The sequence below is a fragment of the Paralichthys olivaceus genome, chromosome 10, assembly GCF_024713975.1.
Source record: "Paralichthys olivaceus isolate ysfri-2021 chromosome 10, ASM2471397v2, whole genome shotgun sequence".
Taxonomy (NCBI): domain Eukaryota; kingdom Metazoa; phylum Chordata; class Actinopteri; order Pleuronectiformes; family Paralichthyidae; genus Paralichthys; species Paralichthys olivaceus.
Window position 1 is genome coordinate 19,846,151 of NC_091102.1, and position 17,781 is coordinate 19,863,931.

The following is a 17,781-nucleotide window of genomic DNA, read 5'->3' on the forward strand; positions in this document are numbered from 1 at the left end:
AAACAGTTAGCTCACAAGCTCACTAGCCATGCCAACAGTTCACTTTCAGCAAACTATTTTGTGTGGACGAGCGTATTAGTGGTGTGAGCCTATTTCGATATTTTACCATGATTTTTAAGATTTGATACAAACTATAATATACCACACTTACTTGTCATTGTAGTAGTAACTTCGAGCAACGGCATGTATGGTCGCCGGAATGAGAGGAAAGCCTGCAAGAACGTTTTTTATAACATTTTCATTGAAAGCAACAATAAAATGACAAACTATTTAAAGAATACAGCTTATTACAATTACGGAACATGCAGTAAGTTGGCCATTATCTCCTACGTACCCCAGCCGAGGAGGTAGTACCACATTAGATGCTGCTTCTCAGCAAACACGGCCACCACGATGAGAGTGTGCAGGTATATTCCCTCACACAGCATCCAGAAGTAGTTGCAGCCAAATAGGTAGAGATGAATGAATTGGGACACTTTGCAGCTTGTCTGAGGAATGTACACATGGAATTCAGATGATATGTTCACAGTTGTAGGACATTCATCAAATAATGTAGCTGTTATAGCACTGAAATAAATAAACCAAGATTTCTGGAGCAGTGTTTAACCTGATTTATGTTTAAATTCTGAAACTAGGATGACAAAGGGAATCGTTCAAGTTGAATGTGTAAAACAATGATATGATTGTATAGTTAATAATTAAAGAATGTAAATAAATACATAAACTCACTGGATTACTCTGTACAACCTCCTGGTTGTTTGCCACTGCTGTCAACAGAACAATGGTGATGACAGAGTTGAGAACAAAGGAGAAGAAGAGGTTTTTGTGAAGGGTGATCCTTTGGCAACTTAAACTCCTGCAAGAAGAGACGGACAAATTCACACCACTGTGCTGCTGATTTATACGAGGGATGAGATAAGTATGTTGGGTGAGGTTTGTTGGCTCACTTGAAATGGAAGAATATTCCAAGGGAGATTAAGAGGGACGTCAGTGACAATCCATGTCCTATCAGGGCTAAGTAGAAAAGATTCATTGCAGTCTGGAAGGAAATGAGACACAAATTAGATGATCTGGATCTCATAACGACCTCTACTGTTGTGAGACAATCTATCACTTTAGTGTCATCAGGATGTTTCCATAAAGCCACTCCACTCATGAGACCCCATACCATGTCCTTCCTACACCAGTGTAGCTAATGTTCAATGTAACAGTCAAATGTTAGGGTGCAGTTTATTACATTTTAAATTGTGTTTGTGGTGGAGAAGTGTACGAGTAAGGAGAAATTAATTTTTGGTCCCTGGAGAATGTTGGACTGTGACCCCTCAACCTCTCCCACTAATCTTTAGTTGATGGATTGTAATGCAATTCTAACCAAAATACCCATGTACACTTCAGCCTTTTTAAGACATGGAGGTCGTGGGCTCTTTTTTTTCACAACAACATATTCTCTGGAACATTCAGGTGAGGGGTGGTGCAGCAGGCAGAGACAGCACATATTAATTCCGCTGCTGAGGTCACATATTTTTGTTCACAGCACCTTGATGTCGGCTTCAACCTTTTCACCAAAAATTCTCTTGACATCTCCGCCTGTGTCTCTCGCGTGTATGGCCCAACTTTTTCATCCTGAGACATTTGTATTCTTTTCATTTTTTGTCTGTGGAAGTTCACCTGCTGTGTTCCCCAGTCAGCTCATTTGGACATTATCCGGAGCTTTTACTAGAGGGCAAATCAGGAGAAACTCCAGAGAGTGTCAGGAGATTATCCGGAGTTCAGCGCATGACTGAAACAAATTTACATTGCACTTTCATGGCAACCAGAGAAGAAATTCCTCTTACTTTGTTTCATTATTTGAATGAAGCCTTTACTTTTATTCTTGTGCCACCCCTCACTACATTTTATCCAGCATGAGCATGACATTTGTGTTCAGTTGTGTTTTCATGTTATCTGATGCTTGTCATTTGCACATTAGTGACCTTTTTGTCTCCTATCATCACTGCAAACATACAGTGCAGTAACTTCCCAGAGATCCAATATTTAAAGGTCAGGGATAAACAATGACTCAGTTCATCTGAATATTCATGTGTGTTTGAAGCCATATCATAAAGTCACTAACCACTCTGACTTCATTGGTGTGTTGATTGCAGCGGGTGTAGTTGCTCCATGTCCGGTTACTAACAGGATGCAGGAACCAGTCACCAGTGTCAGCGCAAATCTTTGTGACCATCTCTGAAGGTAGGAATAATACATAGAGTAGATATGAGACAACACCCCCCAGCCTGATTGTACCCCATTTTTACAGAATGTTTTCTGCAAATAAAATGCAGATTGCTTCTAGACAATGAAAGAAAAGATGCTCTTTGACATACAGTACATCAGACTGTTTGAAAATGGTTTTCACATGTATGCTCGCATACATTTTGATTGCATTCAGGAAAGCAAAGATAAAAAAAAACCACATCATGTAGTTCAGAATCATTCATCCATCCATCTTCTCCCTCGAGGCCTCTGGGGAGCTGGAGCCAATCATGACATTGGGTGAGAGGGTCACTAGTGTATCTCAAAGCTGACATATAGAGACAAACATCTGTTCATATCTATATTCACACCACGGTCAATTTAAAGTCTCCAATTAACTTAACCTGCAGGTCTTTGGAGTGTGGGAGCAAGAGTACTTGGAGGCCCAATTAAAGTTTGCATCAGAAACAGACAGAGCATTGCCCTTGTCAGTTATAGACAACTCAAGCAATATATAGTGAGAATAGAAAAAATAAGAAAAAAACCTTCTTCATCTATGAGATCTTATGTTTCAGAATCATTTATTGTAGTGTTCAGACTCTCGGTAGACTTTAATGCATAGTTTGGATCATCATTGTTCTCCACTATGAGTTTAATTCTTCTAAATGAATCAAACTCAGGGATAGAGAGGCATTCCACCAATTTAACAAATGAACATCAGTTTATGAGTCACTTGAGTCAGTTCTCAGCCTATAACAGTTGTGTAAGATCTTCTGTGGTTCCACAGGAGCGTTAACGTTGATGATACCGAGCAAATGCACAAGGCTACAATACAGATTACAGGTGACTTACAGGTGGCTGTTTGACCAATAAGAAAAATTTAGTCAGATTAGCTCAGCTACTGCTGCTTCACTTCATGTTGGGCAGCTATGAGCCACAGATCTCACCTGACGGATCGAAATCCTGGAAGTAGTCTGGGCAGTGCTGCTCTGAGATGACCCCCGCCTTCGTGTCGTCCCAACACAGCCAGCCATCCCACGTACGATTACACAGGGGCTCTAGAACCATAGAGAGTGTGTTAGAGGCTACCATGCAGGGATTAATACAATTTACAAAATGAATGTTTTGATTTATTCATTCTTTACAAATTACAGAAGTGTACTGCATTCATTTGAGAAAAATAAACCGGCTCCGTTTTTCTGAACTAATGAGATTGCTCGAACTCCTTGTACTTTCCATCTGATCAATCCCAAAACCCTTAGGTGCCTGTGCAAATCCCACAAACTAACAGTACTAATAATACCGTCTAAGACCAGTATCTCCCAATGTGTCAAACCCAAACCTTACATTCTGCTTATTAACAAGAGATTTTCTCAAATACTGTCCAAATAGACTGAAGCAGTAATTTGGACCATGAAATATTGAATAGAAAAAGCTTAAAGGTTTCGTTGTGCCATTCAAACGTGGCAGCTACCTTGTCTGCTGTGGGTGCTGTCCTTCATTATCTTTTGATAGCACTCGAACTGTGCAGTTACGATCTTGTCCCTGGTGACTCCAACGTCATGGTAGACGTTGGTCGGATGCTGGTGCTCAGTTTCATTTGACCCCAGACTCCCTTCCACGAAAAACTGCAAGAAAGAGATTTCAGAGACGTTACTCTTAAGTAGGGGTATCACAAAATATACGTCGACGGTGACTTTGATGTTCGAAATATTAAACATTAAAACATGTGTATCATCTTGAAAGTTGTAGTTGTAGGCCTCCACCAACCAGTGCACTTTCAGTCTACATAAATGTTTCTACAAACACAAATAATATGTGTTTGTTGACTTAAAAGGAACTGAATAAAAGCTAATATGTGTGCTTTTGGTGTTGAGTACTTCATATTTTATCTCCTTTAGTACAATTCTTTGTGGCAGCAACATTTAAAGGGAAACAGCTGTTTCATTGTCCTGACACAGTCCAGAACTGATGTGATACGTGTCTAGTATTTCAGTTCTTTTCATTTTGTTAAGTAAAGTTGTAAACCATGCTCTAGTTATTAACCTAATCTGAATATTTATAAATATATTAGATGTAGTAATCACAACTGTCCTGTTAAGCTGAATTTACTTGTAGTTGTAGATATAAGTAGATATAATTCGAGACAAAACTCACATTTTATCAAGGCAATTGTTTTTTTCCTAGATTTTTTTAAGTAAACTTAATAATTTTACCAAAGCTACAACAAAATAATAATTCTCATGATCTTTACCAGTATAAAATGTAAGCTGCAGATTTAAGCATATGCTTCCTACGTTCTTTTTATTTCATGTCTTTTATATAAAGGTGAGAGAAGACTATATTCAGTATTCAGTCCTCACATGTATGCATCTGAATTCAATATTGGCCGTGTATTTTGACTCAGTCGGGATGTATTATAGTAAAGCATTCATCAAGTTCCTACGTCTGAAGAGGGAGTCTAACATACACTAGCTTCCATTAAATCTATTTGCGCTCCATGGAAAATATGACATCAATTCTGAAACACTGCCAACCACAGTATGCAGCTTTTTTATTGCACAGCAGATATTCCAACCTGAAGCAGCTTCTTTTTTCTTTGTAAAATCTACAACATATATAAATAAGTCATAACTGAATAGTAAACTACAGTAGTTATAAATAATGTACATACTGTAATTTTTTTCTGTGAATCATAAATCTAAGGGCGCTACCAAAAAAAGACAGCTTCTACCAGCTGGACACATATTAATTACAGCTGCTTTTAGATTTGCTTTCTCCATCCAGCTTATTCACGAAGTATATTTAGTTTGTGCGTTTTCACTTTCACGAGCTTGCCTGTCTGTGGACTGTCGTACCTTTGTAATATCACACAGCAGTATGAGCACCACCATCCAGCTCCGCCCGATGCTGTCCATCTTCCTTTTGGCCATGTCAGAGCTGGTTGATGATCGACCTTCAACAGATCTGGAATGGAGAATCGACTGTTGAGCGATATCATTGAAGTGAAAGATCATTTCATTCACAGCGTTTCTTGGTTCTTCAGCTGTTGATAACAATGGTTTCAATCTACTACATTTTTACTATTATATTTTCCATAAGAGTCAATTAAGATGGGGATTAAATATACGTTGACTGAGACCTAGACTCAGCAGCTCACAAATAATTACTAATTTATAATCTAACGTTGGACTCACATATATGTGGCATTAACGCTTGGTTACATGTGCGCTTGGTGGATGTGCCCAAGGCTTTCAGCCTTCACACCCAATACACAACGACAACAATCGCAGTTTCACTCTTAGGACACACAACATAGCCGGCCTCCCTGCTAACATGCAATGCTAACAATCAATGCAATGCATGAGAGAAGTACATGGGAGATGAAATGTAGAACCAGATGAACACACACCAGCTAAGCCTCCTGTCTCTCACTCCTCTTTCGCATTAATTAACAGGATTCAACTAACTAGTGCCTATGCTTCAGTGTTTGTTCAAACACAACTTGGATTGGCTGGTGCCTCCGTTGCCACATGGGCTCTGCTGTAACGAGCCAAAGCAACGAAGCGTGAGCAAAACAATGCAGTGGAACCACAATGCAGTGATATATTACTTCAAAATGGTCATCAGTGCGTGTTTTTCTGTGTTTTTTGGGTGACTGAGCACATTAAGTGTACAACACCTTGAACAGCAGGTAGACTAATGTAAGTGCCACATGGAAAAAAAACAAGGAAATGAACGTTGAAGGTGAAATAAACAGGAAAATGGACAGAGTGATCACTCTACTCTAAAATATTTTTCTTGTTTTTCATGCAGTTACTTAGTACTTTCTAAACTGTGATGTCATCAGTCTAGACCGTGGTTGTAAAAGTCAAACTAGTTAGAAATCTTTTCAATGTGAACATCAAACAGGATCAGGATCAGAAGATAATTATAAATATTATAAAGACAATAAGCTGTATGATTTATCACCTCCAAAATGTCATCATTAACGTCTCCACAGTATTAAGCACATGAATCTACTTTGACCTGATCTGATCTCGGCATGCTATCATTAAATGTGAGGTCGATTTGGGGTCAAATGTACCCACAATATTAGTATTCTGGCTCAAAGAACCACACAAAATGTGTAGTTGCAATCAAGCCAACGAAGGCCACTTATCAAACAGAGTCCTTGTTTCCCCGACACAAGTCATGTAAGCACAGCTGAGACTCTCACTGCTGCTGCGTGTTCTGTGCACCACATCTCCTTTGCACTCTTCCATGAATCCACAAATGTGACAGCGCTTTCAAATCGGTTAGTGGGTGTGTTACACATCTACGGTACACATTTCATTTCCAAAAGTGATGATGGTGTCTCATCCAAGCAGAATCCTAGAGAGTTGGTTGCGGCACAGCTGCAGGCCACAGGGATTGCGTGTCACGGCTGCTGCATAGCAGATGAGACAAAATTCAAGTAGAGACATTATCCCTCAGGTGGTGAAACTCTGCTCTGCAAAGAACTGTGGGTGTACCACTGTTCAGGTAGCTTTAGATATAATAATAATAATGTATCATTATCAAAGAGCTGCTCCACTTTATTTCATGTAGAATTTGGAGACTGCCACTGACCATTTTACAATGTGAAAACTTTTTTCCTGTAAATTTCAACTTTTTTCAAGCAATATTGCTTTTTTCTGTAATATTATGATTTTTTACGACTTAATTTATATGATTTTATCCATGAACATCACAAGATCTTTCCTGCTACAGGTGATCACTGTCACTACAGTTTGTGAGAAACAGGGTTTTTAATGTTCAGAATCTGAATCTGCTCGTAATAAAAAGGTATAGAGAAATAAAAGGAAAACCACAGAGCAGCTTCAGATGAAACTGTCAACTATTAGCAAGGTGGTATTTTCTAAATCAATAGGTTGCCAGGGAACATCATCTGGAGATGCGCTCAAGACTTAAAGGTAAAGTGTGTAGAATTTTGTGATATCTAGTGTTGAAATTGCATGTTGCAGCTGAATACCTCTCATCTCACCCTCCCCTTCCAAACATGAAACAGAACCTGTGGTAGCTTCAGTTGTCATAAAAACTCAAAAGGTTTTTATGACAACTGAAGACCTTTAAAGAGGACATCAACGTGAAAAATAGTTTTGTGGCTAGTTACATTTAACAAGTGGGGGCAGGCTCATCATCTTTATATTTGCTTTTCTCCTGGCCACAAGGTAATTTACATGGTTTGCAGCACGTTGCTAGTTTCTCTTAATGCTGAAAAAGTCCATATACTGTATAAGCTAACAACGTATTGTGGTAGCATTCTTTCTTCCATCTTATCCTGTTGATGTGCACCAATCCTAAGCTGCCTCTAGACCTGCCCCTGTCCAACAAATTTCGATACTCTCATTTTCATGCAGACCTCACAATCGTCTGATATGAAGTCAAGCAGCTTTACTCTGCTTCGACGTTGCTGTAAGCTCGAAAATTAATGAGCCACTAAATAAGGAGGAGGCAACGTGGGGGGGGGGGGGGGCATCAGTCAGCCCCTCACTTGGGGAATTAGACCCTTTGATTCCCACAACTCTTCCCTGCTGCTCTGTCACCAGAGGGACTGACCTGGTGCCTCTGTGAGTCTGTTTCGAGTTAAAACTGCATTACACTGGGGAAAGGGAGGGAGGGGGGAGGGGCTTACTGAAAGTGGGACTGTAAAACATTATAGTGACATGCAAATTAGAAACAGCCAGGGAAGGATCAGCTGCTCCGCAAATGAAAAACACACACACACACACGCATACACACACACACACACACACACACACACACACACACACACACACACACACACACACAGAGACAGAGAGAGAGAGAGAGAGAGAGCTCTACGTTGCCAAGTTCCCCAGCTGTTTCTTGGCAAGAGCTGAGTTTCATACATTAGCAGACTGATACAGAGGATATAGCTTGTCAGAGGGATACACTCAACAGACGTTAAAAGAATGCTTTCCCAATAGCTGCTTTAACGTTGCCTATAACTACGGTAGTGATTTGTTTCTCATTCCCTTTTCTTTGCTTGTTCCTTATTTAGTTAGTGGTCCTGCACAATAATTTAACAAAGCCTAACGGTGGTAGTGAGGAAGTAAACTGGAGCCTCTCGTCAGTGGGAATTTCCAGCATGACATTCTGTTCATGTCTTCCCTAAATATCTTATTTATGATGGTAAAAGGACACAACATTTTGAGCAGTTGATGTTATTGATAGGTGTCAAACACAGCAGCTTAATACTGATTGGATTTGGTACTGCACAGCCAGTAGAGAAGAGCTCAGCCTTGTTCCGAATGATGGAGTCTTGGGTAATGAGTTCCATGAAGAAAGGAGGAAGGGTGTTTAACAGAGTAATTCTGTGTGTCCGAAACCAATGTTGACTTCTTCTCTCATGCAGTATGTAACTCATTTATAACCCACAACATTTGGTTCCAATGCAGGAAGCAGCGGGATGTCCCAGGCCAACCACAATTATACTCTCTTACAGACGGGTACACAGCTGCAGACGCCACGGAAGCACAGTTGTTCTTATTACTTTATAATCCACTTTGTGTCCGCTTGTAGGACATGTTCCACATATACCCAGAAGATCACATTATCATTTATCTAAAGTCTTGCTCCTCCATGAATTATTACATAATTGATTGTGTTTGTATTGTTAGAGCAATGCACCTCTTCTCACAACCCCTCCTGCACTATAGTAGCGTAGTGGCACATTAGTGGGTAAGCAGACTCAAGGATGCAGAAAGCATAAAACTAGCCTTAAGGTCTTTGCTCACCAAGTCTGTAATTTTTCTTTTTTTCTTGATATTTATTAACCTGTCATCCGATAAAAATCGTCATGCAGGGAAGCCTTGCACTCTGAGTTCAATTTGTTTTCATGATTTCAGTCATTGGAAAAAGAGGAACAACATTGAGTCCATGCAATCCTGAGAGACAATCAGGAACAATGACAGTTCCATCTTCTGATCAAGGGGCTGCTTAATGATCATGGTTGCTTCCAAGTCTATTTCGGGATGTTGGTCCAGTTTGATATGTTACCAGCGTTAAGACCCTACGACATATTAAAAACAAGAATACAAACTTCTGTCATCCGTTCAATCGAGAAAGCTCAAACTACTCTGTGGAACACATTTGACAGACGTGAAAAATGTAAACGTCATTGTCATAACAGGAGGTCATATTTATTTGTCATGCAAAGACCCTTGGCCCCTATTTCAACATTTTCAGACTGAATTAACTGAAGCTGTTTTCTATGTTTACTATGGATACATTTCATTTATTTTTTGTGAAAGAACTCCCATTTCTCCAGATGGTCCACAACTGTAGTTAGATTTGTGACTCATTGCTTTGACACAAAGAGACAGTTATAACATTTGCAACCGTTGCTCCAAAAATACACAACCAATGATAAATGATCTGTTGCTTTTACTGTTTGCAGCTTTCTGAAATGCATGCCTATATTTATCAGGATGGTGTGTTCTCTTGCTGACCTTTCCCGGGTAACTACAGAACAAATCCGTGGGAAGAAAACTTATTTTCTATTCTAAGGCTGACTCATATGCTCTATAGAAGTCAAATAACTAGTTGTGTATCTTACGTTTCATATCACGTCAAAAAATGCTTTGCAATTACATTAGTCAGTTCATGCCTCTGCTTTTACAACTTGATTTTGTAGAAACTGGAGCATTCAGATCACACCACGATGGCATTATTTGTTTCTCTACCAGGACACAGATTTACATACATCCACAGCGATTTGACACCAAACCGATAAAGACAACAATGAACATAAATCATTTCTCCACAAAAACAAATAATCCTGAAAATCCTGAAAGATCATGATCTATGAAAATATTCCTGCAGGTCGAAGCCAAGCGAACAATCCTCCACAGATGCCCAGCACTTGATTATTGATCTGTTTGGTTCAACTGAATCCAACCAAGGACCAAGCACTATGTGGGTGGTCCACTATTATTTGTAGTACCTCAGTATTCCACACAAGTGGTTAGTCATGTACACTTTGCACAAGGGCTGATAGAAACATACCTGGGAAAAACAGCCTGTGCATAACAGCTGTTGTGTTCTCACCAAGTGGCAGAGCTCAGCCTGTACTTATCAACTCCCACTGTCCCTGCAGAGACGCTGGGCTCTTCTGTGCTGTAAACATCCTCTTGCCCTCGCAGGATGTTTGGCGCCCCATACATCGCGTTCCACTCTGTGGCATTCGGATGCTCATTAGGCTGGTGAGCGCCAATAACATCATTATTGCCTTATTGTGTGGCAGGAAACAGACTTAACAAGAGAGGGGAGGAACCAGAGAGATGATTAAGGCCCTGCATAAAGAAGAACAATCGATACATGAACTATGTGCTGCTTGTCTGCTGTTGTACATGTTGTTATGTTTACTCCACATTAAACAATGCCACAAAAACTTTGACATAGCAGCCAACAACCATTTTCTGTTGTTATGGTGCCCTGAGGACAGAATAAAATCACACTCCCTCTGTGTGTTGTGATGCAAACTCCTCTGTTCTTTGTTTTGGTAACTTGTCCATGCACACGTTCATATTAGGGTATGTAGAGTCCCTCCCTGTGAAAATCTTGGCAGTCTGCTTGTTTACAAAGTGAGATGTCTCTGATCAGCAGTGATATAAACATTACACCCAGGTTTCTGTGTTGTAACATCTGTCAAACACACAGTAAAACCACCTGTCAGCTGAACCACCACAGCTGTGAACCACAAGCACCACGGCTTCACCTTAATTTTTAACTGACGAGCTGTATACCGCACTAAACCAGTTACTACCTGAGAGGCACATTGAGGAGACATGTTTTCGATACCCAATACTGATTCCAATACCTGGACTGAGCAATGGCCACTATCAGGGCATTAAATAAAACAAGTTTTTATGTATTTTTACAGCTATGTGTGATCACTGTATGGAAGTGATGCTATCATATATGGCCTGGTTCAGGTTAAGCCATTTGAAAAAAACAACATACAGAGAATTCATGCTCAAGAACTTCTTTAACTATTTAGTTTGATATTCGTAACCGAAAAAGAACAAAATCACAAATGATGGTATTCTTTGTTATGTATCAAAGAGCAATGTGCAGCAATGTCAGAATGGGTATTTTATTAAAACACTCCAAGGCAGATGCATTTTTAAAACGCAGCACGCATCGTTACCTTCATCAATTATTTGTCTATTTATCGTGTGAAAACGCTCTCACAATACTGAGATGACTTGGTAACACAGTTATGTGTTCTGCATGGCTCACTAGTCATCTCAACTTAGCATTAACAAAGAGAGCCTGTTATGTCTAACCAAGGCCGAGCATGGTCATACTGTATATCTACTGAGAGATGTTACATAACAGTGTTTCTAAGAACAAACTGATCAGCTGGATGTGCTGGTGCACCACCCCTCTGGCAGTATTACGATACAACATACTCTACATATAGGTCTTGATCTACTAAAGGTTTGTGCTTGTAAAAACGTGTGCAAACTTGATTTCACTCATAAAAAAACATGCAAGCTCATCTGCTAACTGTGCTCATTTAGTACGTATGCCTTAATGAATATGCAATATCAGGCGTTTCTAACCAAGTGTGCAAAATTTTGGGAGGAGGAGATGCAAAGACTTAAATGTAGCACACGCATTGTGATTTACAAAGCCTGAAAATCTGTGCTAATCAGCACAGTGTTATGCACTGATGGCTGCAGTTAGTATGGTGACGAGGAGACAGCATGGAAGGAGATGGAGGGGACAGGTTTTTCTGCTCCCGTTAACATGTTTGGATTGACAGAAGCAAAAATAATCCCTCTCTTGCCAGGGCACTGATGGTCATCGTCACACCAGATACAGCGCTGACCAGCTGCCTGGTGTGCACTCTTTGTGCACTACAATGGCTCGAGTGTTGCGCCTTAGCGCTCGCGCCACAGAGGACACAACTCTCATATCGGTCAGAGGCATCTCTTCTAGAGGCCCCCCACCTGTTTTATTTGAGGTTTGATTATGAGCTGTTTTTTCCTTTGTTCTTCTTCTTATGTCTTATGTCTCGCTGACACTCTCCCATACTGGTTATTTAAATATTAGTTGTAGCTCAGCAACATGTTTGTTTGCCTCTTTACTAACGAGTCCAATTCCATGGCATTATATTTTGCTATGGGCTTGCAGTTACTTTGCTCTCCACAATGCTCCATGGCAGAAACAAGTAACGCATACAAAACATTCATTTAAATACTACTGCCTCTACCATATTTGGACCTGTTATAATTTATTATTATAATTATAAATAATTTATAAATATATTATTATATATATATAAATATTTTTAGTAGATCACCCGCAAAACACCCACTAACCAAACGTGCAATCTGTGATAATGCACACACAATTTAGCACTCTTTATTTACTTAGTAAATCAGGCACTTTGTGTGCTACACCCCATTATATGGATCTCTAAGTGCTTGTTCTAACCTCTGAAAACCACAGACTGGGAGAAGTGTAGGACCACTGTTACAACACTAACACCACTCCACTCTTTCTCAGCACACTCTGTATCACAAAAACACAGTTTTGCTTTACATGCTGCATGTGCAACCTGTGGCCCAGGTCCATGTCTGTATTAGCTAAGCTTATGTTACCCCAACCACAAACATGTTTGTCAGTAAACAGCTTGAGTGTTTGAGCAATGCATCACTCTACACTAATGAGCAAGACGATACCCTGCATCCATATGTTGGCTTTTAAAAAAACACAACGTAGATAATGGAAAATAATGTCTAAGCTGATCTGATTATATCATTACTTGTTATTTGAAAGCTTGGCTTCATATGATAATTTTACTGTAATGTTTTGCATGCACAGTTACTTATTCACTGCATTAAATAATCTTAAATAAACTTTCTCCAGAGGTTATGTTATCATCAGTTTGTTTATTTGTTATAAAGCAGGATTACACAAAAACTACTCAACTGTATTATAACATCTTGTGGAGGGTTGGAACATGACCCAAGGATCATTTTTTTGTTGCAGATCCAGATCAGGGGGTGGATCTAAGAATTTGTTCACATTCTTTAACATTGTGAGATTGGGTAATTTTAACAAGATTTTCCTAGCGATCTTGAAAATGAGGAAGGATCAGGGGACTGACATGTACAAATGTGTGCAATTTGGTCCTGATCCAAATAAAAATTTAGGGAATTCAAATGTAGTTTCAAATTGGTATATGCACTCTACGGACGTTCCAGTTAATAATTGTGAGTAAATCTGACATGGAAGTGTTTAGGTTCCAGGGAGCTTGTAAGCACGATAACAGTTGATGATTGAACAGATTAAAAATTTATCAAACAGGAAATTAAAATAAAATCCCATACTGTGTGAGATGTGGGTACGAGACACAGGAGATGGAGCGATCAAGATAACACTGAAACTGGTGAATGCTTCTAATATTATGGCAGTTCTGAGTGTGGTGTAATATAACGTCTCCCATGTTACAGAAAAATGTCTGAATGAAGAGTATATCATCTCAGTGATTCGTGATACCGAGCCCAGGACATGAGCGCAGACCTCATGCAAGCCTCCAAGTTGCCAGAGGCATCTCCAGATGTCAGGGAAAACAATAACATTCCCACACAGATGAGGAAGGAGTCGACTTCGTTGCAGGAAAAGACCTCCTCAACCCTATACTCCAACCCACCCGCCCTGACAGATGTCTAACTATTCGTGTCAATGCATTTACTCCTAAATTGCCATCATGCCAACATTCTAAGGGCAAGCACGTGGTTCTACTTACAACTATAGTGCTGAAAAGAAGAAACAGGGACTACGCTCTTACATTAACGTAGATCATGGGGCAAATTAAGAGAGAAGAGGCTCATACTGGTGCTAAATATTGTTACAATAAATGATGTCAGATGCTAAACATATAGCCCGTCACTATGGTCACTCAAACCCGTGAGGCTATATGGTCAAAGGACAGATGATGCGGTCAAGTGTCCCCACGAATTATGAATACTGAAAGACTGTCGCACACAATCTTCGTCCAGTAAAGAGTGCAGAGGGCAGGATGGTGGTTGTAAATGAAATGCTTCAAGTAGAGTTCATGTCCCTTCAAAGGTCAACCATTATAAGCTTACCTTTTAAACAGTGCCCAGTCTGAAATTCTTTACCTAACCATGATAATACCGTGATCATTTCCTAGTTTCTATGCACTTTTTAAGCAGATACTTAAGGCTTTCAATCTGGGCTTGGTTGAATCATCCATGTTGTCTGTGAAAAGGTTGGGCTATGAATTCTTTACCAATTTTGTATTTGGCTCATACATCTACAGTATCATTGTACACATTTGGATCAGGGGGTTTGTCCATCGGCTTTAACTTGACATTCATTTTTGTTGGCCATTTGTGGGCAGTGAAACTAGCTGAAGACACAATGACATACTATCACTTTATGTTGGTTATAAATGGAACATTATGACTTAAATTCAGTTTGGTTTTGCTACTGTTATGAAGCCTCTTTAAATTCCATGATTTGTATCATTCAGTTTAAAAACAAATCTCAACAGTGTGATTCTTGAAGTAAAAATCCTATTCATTTTCTGGATAGCAATTTTGATCATCATGATACCTTATGTTTGCCATAGAACAACCATGATTTCCCTTTTTAACATACAGCATTTTTTAGAGACAAGGATAAAGAGAGACCAAGGGGGGGGGGGGTGTCACTTGTAGGGTCACTACAAAGTTAAATTGAAGAAGAAGCTCTGGAAGTCATTAAAGAGGGATCATTTGCAATGGTTTAGTTCCTTTATTCCTTCAATACTTATGTACAGTCTTGTACCTTTCTGTTTTCCAATAATGTGTTGCTCTTAATCAAATGTTCTATGCTCACGATTCATCTTGTAGCCAGACAACCTGGTTTCAGACTTGCAACTCAATTCATGAGGATTTTCTGAAACAATAAAGACAATGAATGGGAAATTTAATTCCAGGACCAGAGCCGTTCTAAAAGTGGTCAATGTTATGCTCTACTAGAGAAACATCTAACAGAAAAAAAAAGATGAAAAGCCATCACAAAGGAAATGTGTGCTTTAAATAGAGAACCAGTTGAACACAAGGTTTCTGTGGGCAGGTTCTCATACTTATTAGAATACACGATCTATAAAACTGGAATTTTAAGCATCCATTAAAAAATAGCCACATGCAGGTGAGTTACAGTCAAGTATGCGATGGTTTTAAAAAAACAACGGAAAAGCTGAAGTCCTAATGATGTCAGATATTCAGTGTCAGAACTCTTGCCTCGGTACGTGAGTCACAAAAAAATCTAGCTCTTCCATGTAGCCAGGGGAACAGTGTGAAAACCTGCCAAACACGGCAGCGTTATCAAAGAGGAGCAGTGGGCACAGCTCACAGATAGAGAGATGTTATCATGTCACGACAGCTGCTGGACATCATAAAACTCTGTCCGGAGAACTGTTGCTTAATGAGTAAAGCCAAAGAATGGGCCCACTCCATCTGTTTGTTTTCCTCCATTTTCTCTGATCAAAATCCAGCCAGTAAACCAACCTCACAGTTCTCCAACAGTTCAACCTTTTTGGCAATATGCTCACTCACTTTCTCAGCAACACGCAAATGAGAGGATTGATTCCTGGAGCCAACGGCCAGTTAGCTTAGCTTAGCATAAAGACTGGAAATCGGGAAACAGTGGATTGCAACTAAGTACATTAACTTAAGTTTAATAAGTACAGTTTCTGAGGTATTTATACTTTAATTAATTTCATAATAATACACTGGATTCTTATTCTTCAAAAGATTTCAGGGTGAAATATTGTACTTTTTAACCAACTACATTCATCTGACAATTCCTGATTAAGCACCAGTGAATCCAAGTCATTCATCTATGTCTCTGAGTTGTCTGCAGAGCCAAACAAACCACTACACACCTCTCATGGGGTTCTATTAAATTCAGCTTCCGACCAAAAAAAAAAAAAAAGCCTGAAAATTTCATCAAAATTTTGGAGAAAAGTTTTTCGTTTCCTTTGTGTTAATTTGCAAATAAAGCATTTGGAAGACCCGAATGGTCACCTGAGACACATGTTGAGACTCATTCTAATGCCAGGTGTACTTTACGACTGTTAATACCAGGTCTAAGCGAGCGCTAAGGCCCTGTTCATGCCTGGTGTTAACATCCGTCCTGAGAGATCTGATTATAAGTGGTCAGCTCTAAGTTCAGGTGTGAACACATCCAAGGTACCATGAGTAAGCATTTAAGATCCGATTACTCAGGCAGTAGTTGGAGGTGGTCTGGGAAGCATGTGGCCACATTTTTGAGAATCCTGAATCCTCAGCCACATATGAAGGAACACTTACTCAGCTGAAGTGTTTCCACTCTTCTTGGTGTTTCCCATATATTGATTTATGTCTGCTCATTGCCACAACATTAACACACCACTAAATGGCTAATATTGTGTATCGTACCGGATCTCCATGCATTAATTTATGATGCTCACTCCAACACACATTGACAATGGACACATCTGTATACTGATATAGAATCTATTTCATTTGGTTTTCACAAATAGAAATAACACGTGTGTATTTGCATATAGAGCGGGGGATAAGAAGGGATCACAACTGGTCCCAGCAGACACATTCAGGATGCATTGTAAACCAGGTGTGAGCAGATGAACATAGAGCTGTCCACTTGGTGCCTGATCTCTCAGGATAGATGTTAATACCAGGTCTCAGGGCTAAGAGATTCCAGCTTGCATCACTTTGGATTTGGACAGAGGCCAGCATGCCATTTCAACCCGTTTCCAGTCTTAGTGCTTACAATCAACATATTTATCGTACAGACAAGATATTGGTATCGATTTTTCCAGCTTTCAGAACAAAAATGAATATGAATTTCTTTCCTGAAACTCTAATGCAAATACAGCTCTTGGACAACAGGCATGCCATTAGTTGGTTGAATAGATACCCTTCCATCTTCCCATTATGACATACCATCCTCAAACATCACAAATAAACATCACAAACAGCATGGCTGTCCTCAGATCCGGAGTTCTCGCCATGGAAAATGATCCCATTCCACAGGCCTCTAGTCTATGCAAGGGAAAGCATAGCACAAATACCTGGATAAAAATACATTGGTTAAAAATAAACCAGGCATAGATTTGCACCTGCGTAGTTGCTACCAATTCTCCTTGGTGGCGTTAATGTAAATGTTTTGATGTAGCTGTGGGGTTTCTAGGCTGTGTTGAAAATAGTCTAACCTGCTGAGCATGTGCACCTTGCTTAACCTGAGGAGTACAGTGCAGTCTGGTGGGAAACAGCCGCTAATTCTACCAATTCTTTCCACTACATGGAGCCACATTTTCACAGGTCACTAGATTTCCTTTGTCAAGTGCTTTTAGTGCACTGACAGGCTGAAAGCTTTACACAATAGCTTAAGCATTCTTAGCAGGGCTTTTTCTTCTCTCCCCATCTCTGTCTGATATTTCTGCATCAA

The 17,781-nt window shown here is 39.7% G+C and overlaps 1 protein-coding gene across 3 annotated transcripts in view; it reads right to left on the reverse strand.

Annotated features, from left to right (window-relative positions):
* The window catches only part of calcrla (calcitonin receptor-like a), a 30,149-nt gene that overhangs the window by 5,642 nt on the left and 6,726 nt on the right, over window positions 1-17,781 (reverse strand). For all 3 annotated transcript variants that reach the window (XM_020099598.2, XM_020099597.2, XM_069532870.1), the window contains exons 2-9: window positions 5,094-5,202; window positions 3,710-3,863; window positions 3,183-3,293; window positions 2,114-2,226; window positions 948-1,039; window positions 730-856; window positions 335-488; window positions 152-212 (exon numbers count right to left, since the gene is read on the reverse strand). In XM_020099598.2, the coding sequence (XP_019955157.1) occupies window positions 152-212; window positions 335-488; window positions 730-856; window positions 948-1,039; window positions 2,114-2,226; window positions 3,183-3,293; window positions 3,710-3,863; window positions 5,094-5,168 (887 nt within the window). In that variant the 5' untranslated portion in view covers window positions 5,169-5,202. The remainder of the gene's footprint in view (window positions 1-151; window positions 213-334; window positions 489-729; window positions 857-947; window positions 1,040-2,113; window positions 2,227-3,182; window positions 3,294-3,709; window positions 3,864-5,093; window positions 5,203-17,781) is intronic.